The sequence below is a fragment of the Manacus candei genome, unplaced genomic scaffold (assembly GCF_025592945.1).
Source record: "Manacus candei isolate 608988 ecotype Guabito, Panama unplaced genomic scaffold, ASM2559294v1 h1tg000050l, whole genome shotgun sequence".
NCBI classification, from domain to species: Eukaryota; Metazoa; Chordata; class Aves; order Passeriformes; family Pipridae; genus Manacus; species Manacus candei.
In genome coordinates this window covers 34256927-34282075 of record NW_026138098.1, presented here as the reverse complement: position 1 = coordinate 34282075, position 25149 = coordinate 34256927, and the positions used below count along the sequence as shown (strand labels likewise).

The following is a 25149-nucleotide window of genomic DNA, read 5'->3' as shown; positions in this document are numbered from 1 at the left end:
GCAGAGGGACAAGAAATCACCCCTCTTGGTCCTGGACACAGCTCATATACTGGGGCTTTGTGCATGGAGAAGAGATCTCCATCCCTGGTATCTCTTCCTTTGGGCTTTTATAGTTTCAAAAAGGGAGAAAGGGAGGATTTTCTGATTTTAATAGGGACAAAAATTAATCTTGGAATGGTTTGTGAGTCTGAAAACTTGCCCGTTTTCCTCCCTGGATGGTAATGGAGTTCCAACCATATTCTGTTGATCCAATAGATTTCTGTTTCCTCTCCCCACAAACTTTGCATCCTCCTGCAAGTGCCAGCTCTCTGTGTCCCACATCCCCAGGACCCAAAATGTTCTCTGCTGTTCTTGTCCTGGAGCACGCAGTGAAAATACAGCTGGATTGCTCCTCGTTGGGATCAGCCTGTTCTGCTGTTGTGTGCAGAAGCAGTGAATAGCAATGAGCCGTGTGGGTCGTGTTAGCGTTGCTTTTCCATGCCCACAGCAAAGCAAGATTATCCAAAGGACAAGAGGAGGGACTCGGCTTGAAAAGGCTGTTTCACGAGTCTTGCTTCTCTGGCAATAAAATCTGCACTCTTTCCTTTTGGGAAGGCAAAATTAAAGTCCTTCTTGAGACCGAGGTGTGATGTGGAGTCATGACTCAGCTCTGTATTTAGACACATATTGCCAAACCTATTTTAAGGTCTAAATCTTCTTTTCCTCTGTGCCCTAGTTTTGTGTCCCTTCAGTAGTACTATGGTGTCTGGCTCCCTACTCTTGGTCCCACCTCAGGGCATTGCAGAGGGGAGAACAGGAGTGCCCTTTGCTCCATCCTGCCTTCCCTTATTTTGTGGACTGTCCCCTACATCTCACAAGGGATTTTTTGTTTGTTTGTTTGTTTGTTTAAATGCTTGTGGCTCCTTCTTGTCCTTCAGCGTGACTCCAGATGATATGGGCAAGTGAGAACTTGGCCACAGCCATCCCAAGGGAAATGTTAAGATCCTGGGAAGGTTTGTGAGAGTGCTGTGGGCCTGACACAGGGGTGGTGGGAGAGCTGGGCCAACATCTCTGTGTGTTAACGGGTCAGCGGTGTCAGAGCCAACTGAGCATCCTTTCATGGCAGAGTGGAGGAGGAAGAAGCTGCAGGAGTCTCTCGTCACGACATGCACCACACACACCTTCTATTACATTTATTCTTTTGGAAAAATAAAGGCTCCCTTGGTTTCTCTCCTGGCAGGGGACAGAGCTGAACGACGACCGTACACCCTCCAACGCCACCGTCACCACCACCTTCAACATCCTGGTCATTGACCTCAACGACAACGCCCCTGAGTTCAACAGCTCCGAGTACAGCGTGGCCATCCCAGAGCTGGCCCAGGTGGGCTTTGCCCTTCCCCTCTTCATCCAGGTGCAGGACAAGGATGAGGTGAGATATGCCCTGCCGCGGGAGCTTTTGTTTCTCCTTTGCAGGGTAGCACTGGTGTGGTTTTGGGGGGTGCAGGGGAGGTTGAGTCACTGGTGAGCCTGTGACAAGGTTCGTGGTTATGTCCTGACACCCACTTCTTCAGCTCTTACTGCTGGCGTTGCTCTGCTTGCTGGGTACCTCGAGTGCAGATTCCCTCCCCTGGGCCCAGGCACGGTACGAGCTTTAATGCAGTCAGGATTGTACAGCCCCTGAGAGCCAGAAAATAGGATTTTGTGGGATGCTGATTCCCGCCTGCTTCTGAGGGCTCTTGTCGGGCAGTGCTTTGCCAGTCTGGTTCAGAAAAGGAGGAGTTTTTCTGCTGGGCTCACAGGGCACCTGCCAGGGGAGGGAAGGACAGGAGCTCTGGGCTCTCTGCCCCGGGAGGGATGGGTACTGCCGCTGTCAGGGAGGGGGTAGGAGATGCCCAGTAGCATGGGGAGGACTGGGATACCAGTTCATCACTGCAAACGAGCCAGGAGCATTGGAGGCTTGTTCCTCCCTCGTGTTGATGGAGCTCCCATTTGTCACGCGCCGATCCGTGCCGTGTTCAGGATTGCAGCACGTTTTCCAGCCCTGGGCTCGCAGCCTTCAATTACTCTGATTATTTGACTTGTGCAGTTCACGTCTGGCTGCCTCTGTGTGCCAGTCCCCTCCAACCCCGCCACGCTGCCTGGTGTCTGCTCAAACGAGTGCTGACACCTCATGGTGAGCTTTCCGAAATCCCTCAGAAAGGCTCTGGCTACAGGCTCCTGCAGCCCCTATTCCTCTTTGGGCTGAGCGGGAGATGAGGGGAATGGGTTTGTCGGAATAAATGGCATCGTAAAATGGTTTGTGTTGGAAGGGACCTGAAAGCTCATCTCATTCCAGCCCCCTGCCATGGACAGGAGCACCTTTCACTAGACCAGGTTACTCCGAGCCCTGTCTAGGACCATGGCAAAACATCATCAGGTTGTTTTCCTGGTGCTTCAGGTAAATGATGTGATAGCACCAAGGAGTGGGAAACAGAACATCTCCGCCTGGCCCCCAAAATACCGGTGGGTCAATTAAAATGTGCATCTTTTAAGATGCCTTTGCTGGCAGAGATGATGGATTTGCTATTCCCCAGCCCTGGGTGGAGTTCACCCCGTCTTGTCAAACCACCCAGAAATCCCATTTTTTTTTCACCTGAAGTGAATATGACACAGAACTAATAATCTGCTTGTGACATGATGTCACTGTCCAGGAGTTATGAGTGCAGCCTGAAGAGGTGCAGATGAGCTATTAAGCTGATAAAGAGACTGTTTTTTCTTGAAAATGTCAATTGCTAATAAAGAAGATATGGATATGACAGATGCCTAGGATAGTTTCTGAATAGAGCCGCTGTCGTGCTTTCTGAGAGATGTCAGCAGATCCATTCTTGAAGGGCATTGTAACACTTCTGTTTGTGCCAGAAGGATGAAGTATCTGTCATTATTTCTGGTTAAAAGCTCATTTTACTGGAGTGACTCCCATTCAAGAATTCACTTTTCAGCCTTGCTAATTTTAAAATGGGAGAATAAAAAATAGCCTTGCCTTCCCCATCGCGCCAGCAAAAAATAGACACCATTCTTTTGATGTATTTCTTTAACTTCCTGAGATTTCCCCAAAAGAATTGGCTGAGATTTTTAAAACTGCTGAGAGAGGGCCTCTTGCACTAAGGGAGTCTGAAGGAGTTTTACTGTACACGTCTTCAGAGACCACCACAATAGCACAGATTGCTTTGACCGTGGCATTATTTTCACTGACAAGAAGCAGAGGAGAGCTGATTCTTGGAATATCTGGAGGGTGGAAAGTTATAAGCAACTGGGTTTTTCTTTTCTGCATTGTCCTGTGGTGGATCTTCCTTATATATTTGCAACTGGGTTAACCGTCGAGGTAGCACCTGTGGGGGGGGAAAAACAGGGAGAAGATACTCAGGTTGTTGCAAATATGTATGTGAAATAGAAGTGGGAGTATGCCTGCAGTCAGGCTTGTTTCTAGCACTGCTTCCCAGACAGTATATTTCTAGAGGTCTCAAGACCCCCAGACTTCCAGTAAAAAAGCTGCAGAAGGGGAAGGTAGTTGCCTGACGGTGATAGTTTGGATGCTCAAGTACCTCGTGAGAGTTGTGAGGTTTTTATAAACCATCTGGATTTGAGGTAGCTGAGATGGCACCGGGCTCTCTCGTGTCTCTGTGAGTGCAGGGGTGGAGGGATGTGTTGGTAAGGACCAAGGTCTTCAGGCAGGAATGTGACTGAGGACGTGGCTGACAGAAGCTATTTCAGCAGCACGGCCTTCATGCTGGAGATGACACAACTCATTTGTGTAAGGGGCAAGGGAACACAGGAAGAGAAGTATACACATCTCCAGGGAAAGCAGATAGATAAATAAATGAGAGCAGATGGGTTGAGACACAGGAAATCAAAGCTGGAGTCTTTGGGAAGATCACTTTGTTCAAGTTTTGTCTCCTGCCTCCCAACTTATGTCATGAAGTCCTGGCAGAATCTGTTGGCAGATTGGTTTCTTTCTTGAGTCAAGCCACCCAGCCTTGTTCTGGCCCCTCCAGAAAATTCAACACTATTCCTTCACCCCATGCCTGGACCTTGCCCTGGGCAGGGGTCCTGTAGAGTTGGATGGTTTTGGGGAGCCTGCCTGTCATTGCACCCCAGTTGTGCCTGTGCAGAGCTGGGGAAAGGGGTGTCACTTGGCTCTGGCCCTTAAAACACACTGCATGGGTTGCCAAGGCTGCTAAACAAGGTTTTTCATAACCAGGCCCACATAGCCCTTTTTAATGGTGGGGGTTTTGATCTTTCTTTCTTCTGGTGTGTTTTGGACAAACTCAAATGATGGCTTTTTGAAGGGGTTAGATTAAACGACTCAGCAAAGCACTTGAAAATGTATTTACGTGCCACACAAGACCATGCTTGAAAGCCTGTGCTTGGATTTACCTCTGTGTTCAAGTGCCTTTCTGGAGCCTGGCTGGCATTAACCTCTCAGACAAGGTACCTAAGCAGGGGCCTCCAAGGAGAAGCCCCTTCCTCTGAGTCCAGCCCTTGCAAACTCCTGGTTGCCACCCCCACCAAACGTGGTCATGGTCTTGCCCCAAGAGGAGCTGGCTGAGGGCACGAGGTGGGATGGGGAGCATCTCAAGAGGACGCATTTGGGTTGAGCTGAGATGACCCCAGGTGTAGATTTGGGGTACAGCCAAAAGGTGTTGAATCAGGAGTGCTGGTTTTACCTTTTGCATTCTCTATGACTTATTGAAAACACTTCAGCGTAAGAGAAATCAGCACACGGGGTTTGCACGGGGTTTTGGATCCAGCCTTCTTGAGCAGCCTGGTCTTAGTGGAAGGTGTCCCTGCCCGTGGCAGGGGGGTTGGATTAGATGAGCTTTCAGGTTTCTTCCAGCCCAAACCATTCTGGGGTTCTATGAACCAAGAAAAAAGCATTTTTTCTGTGCAGCTGATTTTCTCTCCCTGCCAGATAGAGAACAGATCCTTGAAAACCTTTCCAAAGCCGTTTGAGAGCTGTTTGTGAAAATCCATGGAAGTTTCCCAGTATTTAGACTGAGCCTATACTCGGCTGGACACCTCAGAAGACCAGTGTGTATAGACACTCCCAGGCTGGGGCTGAGCTCTCCTGTCATTCACATTGTGGTCGATCAGCAGGGACAAATAAATCCTGTGTATGAGACGGAAGATTAAAGCCTTGACTTATCTGCTTTTGCAGCAAGGTTTGTTTCCAGGTTGAGAACATGAGTCCCAAGCTGTGGAATAGTTTGATGTTAATTCAGAGGGCTCATGTGCTCCTGGGCTGGCTGACATGGGGGCACATGGATATTCTTTCTGGATATGCTGGATTTGTATACCTGGTGGCTTGATGCAGCATCTTAGGGTGAAGGCACGGGTTTGGCCATGCAGGAGTAGCATCAGGGCATCCTTCAGGGAATCCCCGTTTCCCATGGCTGTGAGATCCATGGAGTTAAGGGAAGTGGCAGTGTGCTTTCCCAGGGCATGGCAGGGAAATCAGCTCTTCCACCGGGCTTCCACTTGATTTTCCTCGGCACGGTTGAGCGCAGAGGAAGAAAAGGGCAGAGGCTGTCTGGAGCACCAGTATGATGGTCTGACATTTTAAAGTAATTTTGAGACAATCCTCTAAAATAAGCATATTGAGGAAGACAAATGGGGAGTTTAAAATAAAGCAAAGCCAGGCCGTGGGCTCTTTGTTGCACAGAGCTCCTGCCGGAGACTCGCGTAGGGGCATTGTATGTGCCCATGCGTGTGCAGGTGCAATGTGTGAATCATCCAGAGCATATATATGCATATGACAGGCACGAGCACTATAAATATGATCTACACAGCAAGGAACTGTAAAGGGGAATTGACGGCGCACGAGTATTCTCTCCCAAAAGTGCCAGCTGCCAGTCGGGCTGAATTAGATTTCACAGGGGTTTTTGCAATACATGGAATTCACCAGCAAATTACCCTTAAAGAGGGAAAATCAATCATTTGGAGCAGAGATAAGCTGAAGGCGAGGCAGCCTCAGATTGATCCCGTCTGTGCAGGCGTGTGTGGAATTCAGCAGATAACCTGGGGAGAGCAGGGAAGGAGAAAACTCCTCCGGGAGGGAGGGAGAGGGCAAGAACTGAAGCTCGGGATGGACAGAAGGATGGGAGAGAAGGACTGCTGGAGTGGGGAGGAGGATCAAAAAGGTTGGGGAGCATTTTGCTCCGGGCATCCTGCATTGCCCACCACCCCAGCGAGTTCCTTACGGATGCAGGGGGCAAGCGCCCGTGCCCATGAGCCCTCAAAAGGGTTATTGGTGCTGGGTGGGTACTGGAAGCCCAAATTGCCTGGCAGGGCAATGGGAGAGAGGCAGGCAATGCCAGAGAGGCTGTTCAGAGCACTTCAGTTAAATACCTTGAAGTAGGTGGAGAGAATAAACCCCTTTATGCCTTGTGTTTTCAAAGGAAGGATTTAAGTGCTATTTGTCTCTGACTCACTAGAACCAGGCATAAAGTATCCGAGCCCTACAAAAAGATACTAATTGCTATCAAAAAAGAAACAACTCTTTTTTTTTTTTCCCCCCTTCCTTCTCCCCCACTCCTGAACTCTCAGCTCTTTCATTGCTTTGTGGACTTCCCAGAATGAGGGGAAGCTTGTTGTAGGTAATAGCCTGTGCCTAGAAAGTGGCTGGGAGGAAAGCTGGAGTTGCACTGGATTTTGTGCTTCAGGAAGGCAGGGAAAAAGCAAACTGCATGGAGCTAGGGTGGAGGGAAGCAAAGGCAGCCCAGTACTGAGGGAAGGTGAAGAGGAGAAAACCGAGGATCCCAGGTTGCTTTTCCCCAGTGTAACTGGCTTTGTGCTGAAAGTAATTGCAGGAAGTCAACCTACTGATGCACCTCAGTGATTTCAGAGGTTGGTGTGGTTGTCTAGGGATTTGAGTTATTTTATTTTTTACTTTGTTTTCTTGTGTAGCCATTAGTAAGTGATGCTAAATACTTGCTTTGACTGCAGAAGGCTGAATAATTTCTGGAGCATTTGCAGGTGGGCTCCCATGAGGAAGGGGTGGGGTGGGAGCAGGAGTGATGAATGAAGCCATTGGGGGACACTGGGTAAAAAAAGCAGGGATAAAAATTATGATCCATCCAGTCCCAGTTGAAACAGCTGATGTGGGGGTGCCCCTGGCCTCCTGGTGGGAGAAGGGGTTTCCTGATCCATGGTGAACTGTGCCCTGTGAGTGCGGCTTGCAAGCTGGGAGAGCAGATTTTTGGCCACGATTCAGAGCAGGTGCATGAGCAGGTCCCTCACGATGCTTCACACCTCTGGAGGGACACCCACACCCACCTCCTGGCATCTCACAGCCTCCGCTTCTGCCCTTGCCTGTCAGTCCTACCTGTGCCCAGGGTTATTCCCTCTGCTGCAGCCCCCTGGAATTTCAGAGGGATATCGGACACGTGGGGCTGCCAAACAGTTCACAAAAGGTTCAAAAGTGAAGCTGCTCAGTCAGTGGTGGTTTTTTTTGGGAGCGGGGTATCGGCATGAGGCTGATGCTGTCACTGGCAGCAGGGCCAGGGCGCGGCTCCCATTACACGCTCCGAGGAATACACAGGCGAAGAGCAGAGTTGTAATTATGCCCAACTGCAGCTACAATTGTCTTTTAGCTGAATTGACATGAAATTTCCATCGGTTGCAGCGCCAGCTACGGCTGGGAGGAGGCTTGATTGCTGGGAAGGAGGCAGTGGGCAGCAGCCTCGAGCCACGGCAAGGGCTGGCCCCACGTGCTGGCACGGGATGAGAGGAGCTGGAAAACGTGTGGCTGCAACCCGGCTTTGGGCAAGAGCAAACTTCCCTCCAAAACCCATTCTTTTATGGCTCCATTTGTTTTGGATGGAGACAGGTTTATTATTGTAGGGTTACTAAGCTTTGGCAGGTGGCTCCTTAATTTGTGGCTCTAAAAGAAAGCAGACGACCTTGTTTTCAGTGATAGGGGAAAAACTGGAGCCATGCAGGAGCTGGTAGGTCAGGGCATGGAAAGGGGAAGGAGCAGTAAAGCAGGTCATGCACTGATAGCACCCTGTGCATCCCATCCTCATCCTCAGCACTGCAGAGAGATGATGCTTGGCTTGATCACTGCCCACCAGGACCTTTGAGAGCCTGGGGATGCAGGCTTGTTTTTCTTCTTCCCAACCACATTTCAGATCCATTGTTTGCTCTGGGTGGCAGGAGCAGGTAGGAAGGGGTGAGGAAAATGTAAGCAGCTCCCCGTGGCTTCCTCTGGAGTGGGGGGGTCCTTGCTGTGAGCTGGGTTTAGCCAGTCCCTTCTGCTGGGCAGCTGATAACAATTTGAATATTCAGATTTGCTTTCAGGCATCCACAGGGGGCTCGCAGGCTCCGGGAACCAGGAGCAAGGAAAGCAGCATGGGGGCCAAAACAAAAAAATAAATAGCTGAAAAAATATATAAATGGCAACTCGCTGCAGCCCTCCCAAGAGGCAGCTGTATTCCCCTTCCCCAGACCTCACGTGGGGAGACTGAGGCACTCGAGGGGCTGCTAATTAGGAATGGTGGGTATCTGGAGGCTGATCTCCATCCCCAGCTGGAGGGGAATTAATCCACCCGGCTCTCTTCGTGCAAATACTTGGATTTCTTTTGATGTTTCAACTTTTATCTCATGCCTCCAACAAACTGACTCTTCTCTGGTTTCCAAGAAAATCCCTTGCATCTCACCGCCACAAAGGGCAGGGAGAGCACCGGTCCTGGGAGAGATGCTGAGGGCTCAGCAGCACAGCTAGGCAGAAATTCCTCAATAAAATGGCTTTTTGTCACTGGTTGAAAATGGTCATTTGTTGTAAATTGACATCCTAAGGTTAGGGTATGAAATAACTGCTCCGGGAGTAATGCTTCCTTCTGCCCATCCACTGTATCCTCTGCTCCCTCCTTCCCAAGTGTATGTCCAGGGTGTCAGGAGCATCCCTCCCTTCCCAGCTTGGCAGCAAAACAGCTCGAGGAAGGTGCCAGTCTACCCTGAGACGCTCCCACCATCCTCCAGCAGAGCATTGTTGGGCTCTGGGTGCTGTTGTGTGGCCCTGTGGGTGCCCTCAAGGACTGCTCCTGCTGTGGGGCTCTGCTGGATGTGCTCAGCTTGCCCTCAGCTCCGTGGATTGGGTGGAGGTGTAGGAAGAAGGGCAGGCCAGGGATTCTGCTCATGTTGCCAGCTCTCAGCAGTCACACTTAGGCAGCTTTTGCTATTAGTGCCCCTTCGTGCATTTAATTGGCCCCATTTTCTGATAGGAGGGAGGTCGCTCAGGGAAAATGGGAAATTCATCTCTGGCAGCTTTCTGAGCTTGCTTTTCACGTGCTCTGCTGGGCTGTGCTTTGGGAAGGGTGCTGTGCCCAGAGCGGGGCTCCTGAAGTGTCAGTATGGTGGTGGTCCTGCTGCTTTGCTGGTCTGGGGAGAGGAGGAGTTTTTCCAGCTCCCAGTTCGAGCTGTCTTACTGGAAAGAGCCTTCTGCATGGGAGAGGCACCCACATTGTGCCCCCAGCCCCAGGCAGTAAAATCCCAGTGTATGATACACTGTGTAGTGCATGCAAACAGCAAAAGGGGCTTTCCCTTCGGTGTGTGCTGTGCTGGTTCATCCCAGGGGCGCATTCCCATTCCTTTCATGTCCGTGTGCATTTTGTATGAGACTCCAGCCTTCCTCTTTCCCTTTCTAGGGACCCAACAGCGTTTTTGAGGTTTACCTGGTGGGCAACAACTCCAACCACTTCATCATCTCGCCAACCTCCATCCAGGGGAAGGCGGACATCCGTGTCCGTGTGGCGGTGCCACTGGACTTCGAGACCATTCCTCGCTATGAATTTTCGGTAAGGCTGCACCTCTGAGCTCTGTGGGGCATCCACAGTTTTCAGTGTGACCTGAGTGACCATTAACCACCCTCCTCTCTCTTGCAGTACTTGAAGGGGGCCTATAGGAAAAATGGGGACAAAAGTTTTACCAGGGCCCATTGTGATAGGACGAGGGGTGATGACTTTAAGCTAAAAGAGGGTTGATTTGGGTCAGCTATAAGGAAGAAGTTTTTTTCATGAGGGTGGTGAAACGCTGGAACAGGTTACACAGAGAGGTAATAGATGTCCCATTGCTGGAAGTGTTCAGGGTCAGGTTGGATGGGGCTCTGAGCAACCTGAAGATTTCCCTGCCCATGGCAGGGGGATGGACTAGGTGGCCTTTAAAGGTCCCTCCCACCCCAAACCATTCTATGATGATCGACACTGTGAAACTCTGTAGCACTGCCAAACGGCCAAAAACCTGGAAATTATAGTAAAGCAAAGAAGGAGGTGGGGAAGAGATGTGCTCTGCACCTTCTCTTTCCAGCATCCAAAGGCTCAGCTGCAAGAGCTTAAGCAGAACAGGGCCATAAAAGCTTTATAGAGCATAAAACTTTGTTTTAAGTGTACCTACCAGGCGCCAAAGCCCTCCCCATCCTCCTGCTCCAGCTTTGCTGGTGGGTTGCCCTGAGCTGGCTCATCTAGTGAGGGAGCTCAGGAGAGCATTGTTTTCTCCACTAAGGAAGGGTGGGTAACTCTCCCAAGCCTCACAAACAGCGTCTCCATCCCTGCCCTTCGCTTCCCGTCTCTGCCCAGCTCTTTGCGAACGAGAGCGTCCCGGACCACGTCGGCTTCGCGCGCGTGAAGATCAACCTCATCAACGAGAACGACAACCGCCCCGTCTTCAGCAAGGTGCTGTACAACGTCAGCCTCCTGGAGAACACCACCGTGGGCACCACCGTCCTCCAGGTCCACGTGAGTAGGAGCATTCTGGCTCTCTTTGCCGGGTCCTTGGCGCGCACGTGTGGCTCCACGGTGTCCGTCATCGAGGCACAGGCTGGGGAGCCTGGTAAGGAAGTGCTAGGAGATGCTGATGGTGGGGGTTTGGAGCAGATGTCTTGACTTTTCCTGTCCTCTGGAAGATGTGTATGTGGTTCCCACCGCACCAGGAATTCAGAGAGAGTCCTACACTGCATCTCACGTGCAGATTCTGCTCCCAGCAGTCATGGTCATGGTCTTGGTGAGGGTTTTGTCGCTGCTCTGTTTCGAAGCACCAAGTTCCTCAACCTAACAGAGGCCAGCTGAGCCAATGAAAGGGCAAAGGATGGAAAAAGAGGGGAATGGCTGTATCTGGCAGAGCGTGATATGGCATGGCTGGCAGCAGAACAGTGGTGCAGAGGTGGAGGTGACAGCGGGGGAGGCATTTCCGTAGCGCTCATCTCTCCTGCGTGGGTTGGGTGGAAGCACCTAGAATTCTCATCAAGCAGACACATTTCCTGATGCTTGAGAGCAGTGTCAGTGCCAGTGTGGAGCACAGCAAGAACCACAACAAAACCCTGTGCTGAAAAATGAGCGAAATAGGAATCAAGGCTCCTCTGGGATGGGGAATATCACAGCAGGGAGCACCAAAACCCCTGCTAGGCTTTGGGTGCAGGGTGTTAACAGTCTAGTTACTACCACTGTTGTTAGTCATTGATGAGTTTGCTTGGCTCCCTCTCCAATGAATTTGCTCTGGCTGCCCTCCTGCCCCCCCGTTACCCCCTTGCTCTCCTGAGACACAGCCCCTGCTCTCCCATCCGTGCAGGCATGATGATCCAGGGTATAAAGCCCTGACAAAAGAGTTGGGTGTGTGTGCCTGTACATAAGTGTGTTTACTTTACAAACAGATGGTGTGAAACTGTATAGAGCCCCCGAGCTGTTCCCATCTGACAGTTATTAATATTTCAAGCAGATGTTTAGCTAGTCAGGCCGTCAGACACTAAACAATGAGATTGTTACTGCGGCTCCTCTTTCCCCAACTTCCAGCTATGCCAGCATTTCAGAGTGAACACAAAATGCCAGGAGTTGAATCTTCTATGATAAATCAGAATGGATGCAATTAGTGCTGAAATCCAAATTGCCCTCCCAGCTGATCCCAAACTTCCAACAACCCTCATAAAGTAGCAGCTCCTCCTGCTGTGGCCGCTTGCCTTTGAGCTGCAGCCCTCTGCTCACTGCCACGGCACTGCCCGTCTGTGCCACATCTCTGCAACTGTCCCACGTGCCACAGACTAAAAGCCTGCTTTCCCTGCTAATGAATTCCTCCTTTTCTTTTTTTCCTTCTTTTCCACTTGCTTGAGAGCTCCTTCTGGATATTCCCCCACAGGGATTAGGGATGGGGTTTTTGTGGAAAGCCTGGCCAGCCACATGGTGTGGGTGGACACTAATAAATGACATCCTCACGAAAGGGGACTTCTGATGGCTCCCCTCTTTTTGTGCTGCAGAAATGCTCCTTTGTGCAAATGAGTGCAGGTTTGGAGGTATGATGGGTTTCAGGGTGCTAAGGACAAATCAGGTGGCTTATGGGGTTGGGATGAACAGGGGAGTGTGTGGGCCAAGCACAGCTGGCTGGGCAGAGCAGTGCCTGCAGCACCTTCCTGGCAGGGAGGCAAGCAGCTAAAACCGTGGGAGCCGAGGCAATGGGAGATGGCTGGTCTTCTGCCCAGCCCAACATCCTGGGGAAGGAGGAGAAGTTGCTCCCAGAAGCCTCCAGGCTGTTTGCCCCTCCTCCAGAGAGTGCATCCCGACTAGTCCCCCTTGGCTGCGCTTGATGGGGTGTGTGTAGGCGAGGGGAAAGGCACTTGGCTTGGCCAGCCTAGAGGGGAAAGACAAAAAGAAAGAGCAAGCAGACTTCATTTGTGGTGACAAATGGCCATTCGTTTCTACGGCATTTCAGCTCCTAATGACAGTGACAGCAGAGAAACGTTGCCTGTTACACGTATAAATCAACTGTAAAACAACCCAAAATGCAGGCAGCCAGGAGCTGCTGCTTGCTCTCCACTCCCTGCCTTTTTCCCTGTACCCAGAGATGTGTGGGCTTGGATCTGTGGCTTCCAGGGCAAACCTCTGTCACCTTCCTGGCACGGCACAGCCTTGTTTGCCCTCTGAGATTTTGTTTGCTCTTTGTTTTGCATTCCCTCCATCTCCCTGTCCATCCATCTGTCTGTTTAATTCTGTCCCTAAAAGACATTTATCTTCTAGATACAGGTAGTCATTTGCTTGCACGAGAACATCTGGAGTCCAGACTCCACGGAAACAGCTCCTGCCCCGTGCAGGGAGCCCTCAATGTGCCCAAAGGCAGCCTTGCCTCCTGCTTCCATACTCTTGGAGCACAGGTCTTATGAGGAGTGTCTGAGGGAGCTGGGGGGGCTCAGCTTGGAGAAAAGGAGGCTCAGGGGGGACCTTCTGGCTCTGCAACTCCCTGACAAGGAGGATGGAGCTAGGTGGGGGTCAGGCTCTTCTCTCAGAAAACAAAGCAACAGCACAAGAGGAAATGGCCTCAACTTGCACCAGGGGAGGATTAGATTGGATAATAGGAAAAATTTCTTCATTGAAGAGGGTGGTCAGGCGTTGGCACGGGCTGCCCAGGGAAGTATTATAGAGCATGAAACATCCCTGGAAGTGTTCAAAAAACATGTAGATGTTGCGCTCAGGGACATGGCAAGTGGTGGGCTTGGCAGTGCTGGGTTAATGGTTGGATTTGATGATCTTAAAGGTCTCTTCCAACCTTAATTATTCCATGATTCTTTAGCTGTGTGATAAGCCCCTTAGGCCAGAGGTTCCTTGTGTGTTTGCTTTTGCACAGACCAGTGTGAAGGGCTCCTTACTCCAGCCAAAGCTTCCAGGCAACATAAATCATGGCAATTTGGAGTCACATGTCCATTGCAACCCAGTGGCTGAGCGGAGGGGCAAGCAACCTGTCCAGGGCTCTGCACTTATTAGTGGCCTCTCTCCAGGCAAACTCCTCTTTTTCCCTACCCCAGACCCTGCTGTGCCAGGAAAAACCAGGCTGGCGAGGCTTGAAGATCCCATACAGCAGCAAACACCTTCTGTGAGGCTGAGGGTGAAGCAGGGAGGTGAGCAGAGCTCAACCTGAAGATATGGGCCAGTTCTGCCCCAGCTACCAACAGATATTGAAATACTATTTTTTTACTGAAACAACTGGCCATGAAACCTTTTAATAACGTAACAGAAAAGGTCAGAAAAAGAATTTCACACTTCTTGAGCAAGCAGGCAGCCGGTATAACTTCATGCCTTCCAGGAACGAGGCAGCGAGAACATACACTGCACCCTGAATTAACTGGGGCTCTGACACCCCCACCAGCTGCTGCCTGCCTGGGAGGCTGGTGGCTTCTGATGGGTGCTGGCTTTCCTAATAGTGGGAGCAGGCTGGAAAGATGGACCCTGGAGAGGTGTGATGAGCAAGGGTGCCATCTCTGGCATGGGGCAGAGTACTCGGACTGTGTGATAGGAAGCCCCGGGCAAGGACCCTGCTTGAGGGGGATGAATGGCTGTGGAAATGGTTTGTGTTGGCAGGGACCTTAAAGATCATTTAGTTCCAACCTCATTGCCATGGGCAGGGACACCTTCTGCTAATCCTTTAGTCCTTGATTCCAGAGGCAAGAGAAGCCCCCAAGTATGTGTCCCCATGCTGCTGTTTCTCTCTGTCCTGCTCCAAGCTGCCTCATTGCTGGCAGCAGAGAGTAGTATGAAAGTTTCACGACCCCCCATGCACATCAGCTGAGACGGGAGAAAGGGAAGTCTCAGGGCTCCATGCCCAGTGGCTGTGAAGAGGACTGATGCTGGTCAGTCATCAGACCAAGTTGCTCAGGTCTCTGCTCCTTCCTTTCCCAGGGGTGGAGGGTTTGGAAGCCCAGGGTCCCCTGTGAGCTCAGGTGGGGCTCCCCTGAAGAGCTTCTGTGGCCTTGGCAGGGGAAGAGGCACTAGGTGGAGTTTTCAGCCATGAAGATTTTTCGGGCAGGAGAAGCTGTGTAAACATGGCTTTGCTTCTGGGTTCACCAGTATCCAGCCCAGCTTCCAGGGAGCTTCCCCAGCAGGGAGACGAGGAGGGGGGTCCAGCCCAGGATCCCCCCTGTCTGTTGGGGGCCGTGCCGGGGTCTGACACCAGCCGTACCCCTCGCGTGCGGTGGAGGATGCTCAGCTGGGGAGTTCAGGGAAGGTGTGACTGTGTGTTCACGCCTGTCACCGGGCCTGTGGCGTCTCCAGGTCCTGCTGCACCGCAGGGCTGGGGGTGTGAGTGCCGTGACAGGGGAGCAGAGAGCACAGTGCCCCTCCAGACCTGCCTTGGGATACTGCTGCTTTACCAGCAGCTGCCACGAGCTTCCAAAAGCCAGGGACCTGCATGGGGGCGTAGGCACGTGCCCCGCTGCCCATTGCTGATGTATTTGTAGACCTGGAGGTAGGAATTAAGGGGCAGGAGGTCTCCTTAAGCTCCTCGTACGCTACAGATCTGCACAGCAAAGCCCTCCTGAAAAGCTCCGATAACCAAAATCATTAAAGCCCAAACAAACCAAGAGTAACTTGTTTTTGACACAACAATGCATTTGATTTGCCTTGAAGGGTCTGGAGAAAAATGGTTCTCCAGGGAAGTGTGGAAAGTAATCCTAGCTCCGTGATCCCTCCTCTCTGCTTTATTTGCCCCGGTTTGGCTTGGCTGCTCAGGCTGGGATTGGTGGCTGTGGGCTCCATCAACTGGCTGACAAGCAGCAGGGAGCTGGGGGGCTGCTGCGTGCCCCCTCCCTGCTCACCCTCCCTGGAAGATGGCTAGGATGAAGATGGAGGCTTGCAGGGAATGAATTACCCACTGCCCACCTTCAACTCCCCCACAAGGGGTTAATCTCCCAGCAGGCATTAATGCCTGCAGTTCCCAGTGCTTCCCAGCCAGCTTTTCCTTTACTCTGGCCAGGTCAGGCGTGGATCAGATGAGCCACTCTTTGAAAATCACATCAACACCTCCCTGAGATGGTTGTGTAGCTCTTTGTCCAATTAACTCTTGCTGAGTTAATGACTGCCTTCTCTCTGGAACCAACTCCCCACACATCCCTGGGAGGTTATGCTCCTTGCCTTGCCTTGGTCCTCCTTACCCTGAAGTAGCTCTGGTCTGGGGCTCATGACAACCACCCTTGAGGAGTCTGAAAGGGATGTGGAGACTTTCTAGAGCTTCGAAATATTTCCCCACACACGCGACATTGTCGGGCAAGCTGCCAACGGGCTTTCCAGAGTTATCTTTTGGAGACTCTCAGGAATAGTCTGAGCATCTCCAGCAGACCTCAGACTATAAACTACGGTGCCCAATTCAACCATCAGGCATCGATTTTGGTGTCGGAATGATTTTCTGTATCTTGTGATATGCAACAAGGCGGGTAAAATAAGCACCGTATTCCCTCAGGGCTTGATAACCTGAATCTCTAAGGCAGCCTTGTGCTTAAAAAAACCCACTGCTTTCCCTTTTTTTTATGAAATTCGGATTATAATTTTCAGATTATTCGAGGGAGAGGGGGAAGAGGTGGTGTCTCTATCTTTCTGGCAAATGCATTAGCCTATGTATTCTTATGTATGTGTGCATATATTATTTTATATAAATATATATGTACACTGGTTCACATTCTTGAGTAGTTCTTCTCCCCTACTTTCCCTGGATTGTCCCCTCCCTGAACATTGTCGCTGACACATCCATTCACCTGAATTCTCATCTTCCCCCTCCCTGCCACTGCATTTCCTTGGGAGAAGCCTTGTTAGGAAGAATGTAATGAAGTAAATGCGCTAATTAACCTTCCATTACTCTCCTCATTAAGTCAGCCTTTAATTTGGTTGGCAAAGTTCCTCCCCTTTACCACTCAGCTGTCAGTTTTCTCCTGCTTCTTCGATCTCTCTTTGGCCTCACGTCGGGGACGGGAAAATCGATCCCGGCCTGATTTTCTTTCCCCTTCTTTCCAGCCAGCTGTAAACGCCAGTCAACAAGAAAGTAATAATGTACTTTTCCCACCCTGGGAAGGAGAGTTGCAGACATCAATAAGCAGCTATTTAAAATGCAAATAGCTTTCTCAATCAGCTGTCAGCCTTTGAGTTTGGCCGGGGTGCGGTGATGCCGCGGTTCCATGGGCTCCCACATCCCACTGTAGCACTTTGCAGCAGTCCCAGGGCTGCTTTGGGGTGCCCTGGAGAGTTGCATCCTCTGAGTTTGTCCGACCTCAAGTCCTGACGTGGGTGGGATGGGGCTTTGCAAACCTGTGGGGTTCCTCTGGTTGCCCTCAGGACTCACCCCACCCCGCGTCCCTCCATCTCTTTGGCCAAGGGCACTCACCATCCCCTCACATCTGTGTGGCTGCCACTGTCTGTAGATTCTTGGTGATCTCTAAAGCTTTTCTTTCCCCTTCTTGGAGAAAAAAAGGAATGCAGGGCAGAAACAGTTCAAAATGTAAGGTGGTAATAGAGGCTGTAGCTCGGAGGTGCTGGTGGGTGAGAGGCTGTGCCAAGGGGCTCACCCTGAGCTCTGTTTCTCTCTCACATGGGGATGGTGGCTGTGTGGACCAGCCTCAAGACCTACACTGCTCCCAGTTTTGGGAATGTTGCATGGAGTACAGAGCATAGCCAGCGAGAGCAGGGAGTGAGGTGGGGAAATACCTTGTAAATCAGTGGATGGATGAAAAGGCTTCTAGGGATGAGCATAGTTACAGCTTCTGTGGGGAATCAGGTGGGAGACAAAGCGCACCCTGCCCCGTCCGTGGCACCTGAGGTGTTCTCCCAGCATTAGCCTGGAGAGTGGTGCAGCCCATCGTCTCAGGTGGTCTGCAGGACAGCTTTCCCTGATGCTACCATCAGGATGGCACAGGCCTTCTCAACCTTTTACAGTGGACTGACTGTTTAAATTTTGCGCAGAGGATTGAGTTTGCTCTGTGGGAAGTCACCTACCCCACCTGTGTCAGGAGTAACTTGCACCTCTTCTGCCTTCTCATATGGGTTAGGGGGGCACGGGATGGTCAAACATTGGGAGGACTCTCGGGTATGTCCCCATCCTTTCCTTCTGCTTTAAGTGAATGGAGAATGTCTCAGAAAGCCCTTGCTGGAGAGGGGGAATGACAGACAGGTGGTAATTGCAGACTGCCAGCCAAATGTCCAGGCCAGGCTGTGTGTTACAGAGGCTGAAGCACGGGGAGAGGATATTTAGGAAGTCAGGAGGGCATTCAGAGGACACTGGTGGAAATATGAAGGCATGGCTCAGCAGCAGCTCAGTGGAGGCTGGAGAACTCACAGTTGGACATTTCTGATGTCCCACAAGCCTGGACTTTGTCCCTCCTTCCAGCCCTTCTCCCTTACCCTGGTCCACACAGCTCTCCCTTCCAGTCAGCATCTTAATTGATCTTGTTGTTCTCAATCCCCCCCCAGTACTCTGTCTCCAGCTGTACTTAAACAGAACAAAATCTCTTCCAATTTCCCTGCTGCTTAAAAGAAAATTGAATCCTTTATCTGCCAGAGGAGAGGGAAACTGCAAACACACGAAACAGTGAAGAGTTAAATAATCAAAGCAGACGATCCCAAATTGCCTGGAAAGTTAAACATGAATGGCTTGTCTTCTTCCTGGGTGCTTCTGGGGTTTTTACAAGTATAAAAAGATGCTTGCACTCCTTGTTCCTGTTAAATATTCTTATCAATCCTGCTCTGTAACTAAAGGGAAGGGGAGGAGGGAGTTACCAGGTAGCAGTGTGATTGACAGATCTGAAGTCTTCGTCTTTCTGTCAGGGCCCAGCGCTCTTTGGCTGTGTTTATCTCTTTAATCTAAATATCAATCCATAAGACCGAAATGGGGTGGAATAGGAATCATGACAGCCCAGGCGTTGAGGAGAGAGAGAGACACTTACTGCAGCTTGTGCAGCCGCTCCCTGTCCTGATGGAGCTGTCAGGAGAAATGCACAGTCAAGGCACAGAGGTGGGAAAACAGCACAAAATCACAGCCTGTGCCCTCTGCCCCCTCCCCACCGCCCCCCACCGCCCCCCAAAAAAAAGCCAATTCAGCCCCTGAGATGGGAAAGAAAATCAGGGAGCAAATGCACACCTGCTCCTGTCCAAATTGCATCCTACAAAGCACAAGCCAAGCAGCAGGATTCCCCCCACACTTCCCAGTGTTCCCAGTAGGAGGTGGAGTTGGATGTTTTTCCTTTGCTGCTGGCTTTGCCTGGTGATTTGGAGGGTGGCTGGGAGTTAAAGGGAGAATTTTTCCCAAGGTGATGCTTTCTGCCATGTGAACACCCAAACTCACACCCCCTTCTCAGCAGTCCGTGTAGGGCAGTTGCCATCTTCACCTTGATATATTCTCTCCCACCCATAAAGTTCCAACAGAGCCAATGCTCCTGGGATTTTAATCTGTTTTCCAAGCTGGCTTCCTCCATGCCCTCCCAAAACATCCAAGGCTCTGTTTCCTCAAGCAAGGGACTCCCGTGGGAATCAGCACCCAGCAGGTGCCATTGGCTGAGTGATGCTGTGACAGAGACAGTGTCACCCCCCGACAGATGACCTTGTGCAGCCCCTGGTGACGCTGGCAGGCTGCTGTTTGGGTCTTAAGGGGAGGGAAATTTACCTGAAAATGTTCGGGAACCCTGAGATGTGTAAATCCACCTCCTGAGATCCCTCACATCATCCAGAGGCCACTTGTGTCCCAGGCCGTAGGTTCTGCTGGATCTTCCTGTGGCTGGCTGCTGTGTCCTAGAAGCAAACCTCTGTTATCTCTGGTCACAGGAGTAAAGCTGAGGCTCTCCATACCCTAAGATAGCCTTGGGAAGTGGCTGTTGACTGACTGACTGAGACTCAGGTGTAGTTTCCAGCTCCAAGGAAGTGAGGATGTTGTCTTTTTGTTACACGTCAGCCTATGGCTTCTGGATCACAGTTTTCCAAGGTGCATCTGCATTGCTCTCTCCAGGAAAGCCTCTGCATGGCAGGGATGTGTTTTGGTCTTGCTCTTCTTTGCTGAGAAATAAAATCCCACTCTCCAGCTGGATTTGCTTCACTCTCAGAGCAACCAGGGGCTGCATCCAGCTCCAAGGAGAATTTCCTTCATTCCAGCTGGACAACAGTTGAGCTTCGCTCTTCCCTTTCTCCACACTGGGATTCAAGATGTTCATGTCCATCTCCAGGCAAGGACCTGTTTGGCTCTTTCCTCCTCCTTTTTTTAATCCTCCCTCTCCCTGCTGGGCCCCAGGTGATGCCCCTCACCTGGATGAGATGGAGTTGCAGATCATAGGTGGCATGACTGGCTTCCTGGAGCTCTTGCAAATACTTTAGAGATCACTGAGGATTTATATTTCCTCCACTGGACTTTGACCTTAATTTCTTCCATTTTGCTGGGCTGTAAAATTCATTAGAGACCCAACAGCAAAGTGATTGAGATGTCAAGCCAGGCAATTGTGTGGTTATTTAATCGCTCAGATGTGCCGCTTGCCATTTAGGTGGACAACAGGAGAATATGAAATCAATACGGTTCATTAGTGGGGGACTTGAGCCCAGCTCCAGCGCCAAGCTCCAGTAAAACCCACTGAGGCGGGCATCTAAATGGTCTTGGTGTCACCAGGGAAAACCCACACTGGAGAAGCCTGTTTCTCTCACTTTTGAGCCATATCCCGTCCCCTCGTGTTTTAAACCCTGGTCTCCAGCCATCCCAACAGCCTGGCTGCACTAAATCACTCCCCGCTAAATCATGGCTGCCCAGGCAAGTGTTAACCTCGCCTGCGTGGAGCTGATGTTGCAGGGAATGCTGTTATAAAACACAATCAAGGAGGCTCTTGTTTTCCCTGGTGGCTGGCAGAAGAGGTGGGGAAAAGCTCTGCCATTCCCAGGGGGGTTGATTGACTATTTTTTTCCCCCCCAGCCAGGTTCACTGCAGCCCTCTGGGGTCATTAGCACCGATTGAGCTCCCTGGCCCGGTGCGTGGTTTGGAGCTGCTGGGGAAGTGGTGGCAGCGGCAGTACCTCGGCACTGCCTTGATTCCCCACTCCCACCTCCCTCTTTCCCAGCTAATCACACTGCTGGGCTCCGGCACGGCGATGCCAGCCATCCACCACCTCTGCTCCTGCCTGATTGCCACCTCCCACAGGGCAGCCTCTCTTTAAAAGCCTGGGAAAGAGCACGGCCAGGGCAGGCAACACTGACAAAAGAGCTGTTTTCCGACTAAAGTCATTCCATAATAACTCTAAGTAGGTTTTCCTTTGGTTTCCTGTCCCAGTTTTGCAGCCCAGCGATTGCGTCTCACAGAAGGTCTTGGCCCTTTGCGTTTCTCTCCCCCAGATCACAAATCGAATTCCAGTCCTAGTGGATACCAGCAATTAGCTGTTATTCCCCTGGGACCCGAAGGTTGCATTCGGGAAGAGATGTTTGGATGATTGCCTGGTTAGCACACACAGGTTTTGGTGCCTCCAAAAGCCAGTACGATTCCAGGCTATGGCTCCGCACCCTGGGATTCTGGTACCGCCCTCTGAGGAGCACATGGCTGCCCACTTAGCCCCAAGGAGCCCCTAGAAAACCAACAAAAAGTAGGAAGCAGGTGGGAATCCTCTTTCTATTTGCTTTCCTAAGCCCCAGGCATTTTGCTGGAGCAGCGGTGCCTTGGTCTCAAAGCCAGGGGAGCAGGCAGGGACCAGCCTCACGCCCGGTCACTCTGGTACCCTGACAGCTTTTTGACGTCCTGTAATTGCTTTCCTGCGATGACTCTTTTAAGCAGAGAGCTCCTGGCCAAAGCAATTTGCTCCCCATCAATTTTTATTTCCTGCTTTGTGCATGTGAGGGAGGGGAGGGAAAACAAAGAGAGCGAAGAAGAACAAACAGAGCGGGGACCTGCTCTGGCAGATCCACACCGAGGGAAAGGTGGAGAAGGGTTTGGCTTCTTTGGTGCCCGCAGAGCCGTCTTCAGCCAGGCAGGACATCATCATTCCAATTGCTCACCCCTGCAACCAACTTCCAGCTGCTCATCCCTGTCTGACAGTTTTGGGGGGAGGACTGCCATCCCAGGGGCTCCGTGGGGGATCTGAGCCACCTTGAAAGGCTCTTCTTGATTCTTTAAGCCCTTCCCCACTCCTCCTGCCGTGCTCCCTGAAGCTGCTGTGAGTAGAGTTAATCTCCAGCAGTTTAAGGAGTCGTTGAGTGGGGCTGGCGGATGATGAATGTCGAAACCATTACCGGGCGAAGCTCCGTGGAGCTGTTTAAAACTGAATTCTCCCATGTAAATTTCTGCTCCATCAATCCTGATGACATGTCAAACATTGCTATTGTTTCCCGAACAAATTGGACGACATGCCCTTTCCTGCAGATTTGCCCACGAGAGCAGAACCGCTCGCCAGCTCCTCGCTTTTGTCTCCGGCTCTGCCGGCCCTCCAGCCGGAGGGGAAGGGTGGATGTGATGGCCCGTGGTGGGATAAAAGGGAGACATCCAAAATATTTGAGCTTGAGGGATGGAGATGGACAGAGAACTGGGCTGTGGATATTTTTGTGTGATTCATGTGCCGAGTGCCCACACTGCAGCTCAGTAAATTAATCCTTTGGGTTATCCAGGCTTCCTCTTCTTGCCACTCTCCCAGAGTTTAGCTGCACAAATGTGGGATTTTTTAGAAATGGTCTGCGCCGATGACAGCTCATAAAAGTAGAGATGTGGACCTGCGTTTTCATCCTGCCCTTTTGCAGGCTCCAGTGGGCAAATCCTGCTTTAATATTCCGGGCAGAAGAGGAGCAGCGGTAAAAGCCATTTGATTGCCTCTCCAGGTGGAACCCCGGGAAACTTCCAGCCAGATGCCTTTCCTCCCCCAGCTGTGGGGATGGATGTGTGCATGCTGGGGGGGAAAACCAGTCAGTGATGGGGAAAAGCCACGGGAAAACAGCTGGTGCCCAGGGACTGCCATCAGCTCGGTGGGATTTGGGGTGTTCTGCAGGCGTGTGCTCCCCGGGAGCCCTTGTCATCACTTTGCAAAGGGAGTGCGTGTCGCCTCCCCAGGGTTTCGAGCATCTGAGCATCTCTTTTTACCCTCGGAGGGAAAAAAACCTGGTTATGCAGAAACAAGCATAGATCCCGAATTAAATATGCTGAGCGTGCATCGTTTGGCTTTTTGCATGTTCCCTGTCACGCTCAACTAACCTGCTCCGCTGCCCAGCATTATCTCCTTGATGTTCAGCTGCCAGGAAAGCCAGCCAGCCAGCAGCACCTTCCACCTCCCTCGGTGTAAATCAGGGTCATTAATTAGCCCAGCTGGTGAGGTGGACGGTGAGGCAGGGTCAGGCTGCCCACACCCTCCTGGCTCCTTGGGAGAAGGTTGCTTTTCCTCGCTGGCACCTTTGGCATCACCACAGCTTGTGGTCCAGCCACCCTCCTGGTTCCCCCCCCCAGGGCTCTCATTCGGAGTGCCTCCATGCTAACCTTCTTTTAACCTTCCTCCTTCCCTATCTTTTTTTTTTTTTCCCCATCAGAAAGAAAATTACACTTTCCCAGTGTTGTCTGTCACTGCAATAAGCACTTACAAGTGCAATTGTAGGGGGCCAAATGAAGGGAATTTGTTTTGCCCGTGCTTTGTGGTACTGTCAGGCCCCCTGTAAATCATTATCTCATCAACAGCCCATCCAGGTGCATGGAAAATGCTTTTCTGGGCTTCGCTCTCGCATCAGCCACTTAGGAATTAATGGGACTGAGGGATGCACAGAGGTTGTGGGCATGGAAGTAATGGATAGGAAAAATCTTGGCTGAGAGGTTGAGGGCTGGCTCATACCAGGCAATGCGGAGGGTGCTCAAGGCACTCAAGGATTCTGGGGAAAGAAGACCCAAAAAAGGGGCTGGTGGCAGATGTTAGGATGGGGGATTAACACCAGTACGAGTTGGCTGAGGGATGCTAGGGCAGGCAGATGGTGGGTTGACCCCTCTTCTCTCCAGGTGTTTCCATATGGAAATGTTGCCCAGGTCTGCCTGAGTTGGAGCACCTTCATATGTGTCTTGTGAGGGGGGAGATGCACCCCACAGGGACTCGTCCTCCAGGAGAGGGTGCTGCTCACTCTCTGGGCATCTCTCCAGGCAGATTTGGGCAGGCTTTTCCCATTTTACTGAACACAATTCAATGCACATGAAAAAGAAATCACACCTTGGCAGTGGAGAGGAAAATCAGCGAAATCAGTAGGCCTGGAAGGCTGGATCCGCCAGCGCACCCTTCAGCTGGTGTAAAGCAACAAGATTTACTACTCGGGCTGGGAAGACCTTTGAGGAGAAAAACTTAAATAATCCTGTCTGGTTTTCATGCCTTTTCTTCTCTGTCATCCCGTGGTGTGGCAGGTAAGCAGCACATGGGGGTAAAGCCGTGCTCAAGCTCCTACTCTGCTGTCAAGGGTAATCAAGGCCATCGATAAATCAGGAAGGTTTCAGGAACAGGCTGTGTTCCATGCCACTCCTAAAATACAGCCTTTTGCTGGTATCTGGACATAAAATGCGTCTTTGACCCTGCTTTTTCACAGACCTGTTGGTCTCTGAGTAATCCAGACAGGACTCAATTTAGAAAATATACTGGGGTAGAAAAAGGATATTTTGGGGCCTGCATTCCACTTCTCTCACCTAAAAATAAAATTTTCTGCTCCATTTTCCTGCTGCCGCTCATGCATATTTTATACATTCATTAGAGCAAAGACTTTAAAACACACATAAATCTTGCCTTGCTCATCCAGAGCTGACACAGGGAGTTGTGCACACCTTCCCCACAAGGAGTTGGTCTCTTAGCTGTGAGCAGCCTGCTCCTGCTCCGGCAGCTGCCGGGGAAGTACGTGCATCCTGCAACATCCCAAACCATCCTGAGCCATCCGCGGGGATGCAGCAGATTTACACCCCCGAAAGGGTTATCCTCATGGAAATCAAGGTTGAAATCCCTTTCCTTGCCTTTCCAGGTCTGTATTTTAGCCTGGGGGGGGGAATTTTGAAGCAGAATGGGTGTTTATTCCTCTCCCTGCAGCCTCAGGCATGCTGCCAGCCTGGAATGCACAAGATGTGGGATCCCAGCTCTTTGCCTTCACAGGGACAGGATGGGTGGCCCTCAGGAGTTACCCGTGGAAACCTGTATTTCATGTGTGCTTTCCAGCTTAGCTTAGTGTGTAAGTAAGTGTAACATTTCCCACTGCCAAAGGTTTTTGGACCAATGCTGAGAGATGCAGATGGAGGGCTGTTAGCTGGAGCAGGCTGGGAGTCAGGGATGAGCAGGATAACCCAGGGGAGTGCAAGCAGCTCCAGTCCTGCAACTTTTGGGAAATAAATGGCAGCACACAAGGTCTGCACTGGTGTGTGTAATGCAACATTTCCATGAATACCTTCATTTAT

General features: G+C 51.2%; 1 protein-coding gene across 1 annotated transcript in view; it reads left to right on the top strand.

Annotated features, from left to right (window-relative positions):
- The window catches only part of CDH23 (cadherin related 23), a 194755-nt gene that overhangs the window by 106480 nt on the left and 63126 nt on the right, over nucleotides 1-25149 (top strand). Inside the window, exons 11-13 of the mRNA XM_051800244.1 lie at nucleotides 1220-1408; nucleotides 9660-9809; nucleotides 10587-10745. Coding sequence (XP_051656204.1) covers nucleotides 1220-1408; nucleotides 9660-9809; nucleotides 10587-10745 — 498 coding nt within the window. The remainder of the gene's footprint in view (nucleotides 1-1219; nucleotides 1409-9659; nucleotides 9810-10586; nucleotides 10746-25149) is intronic.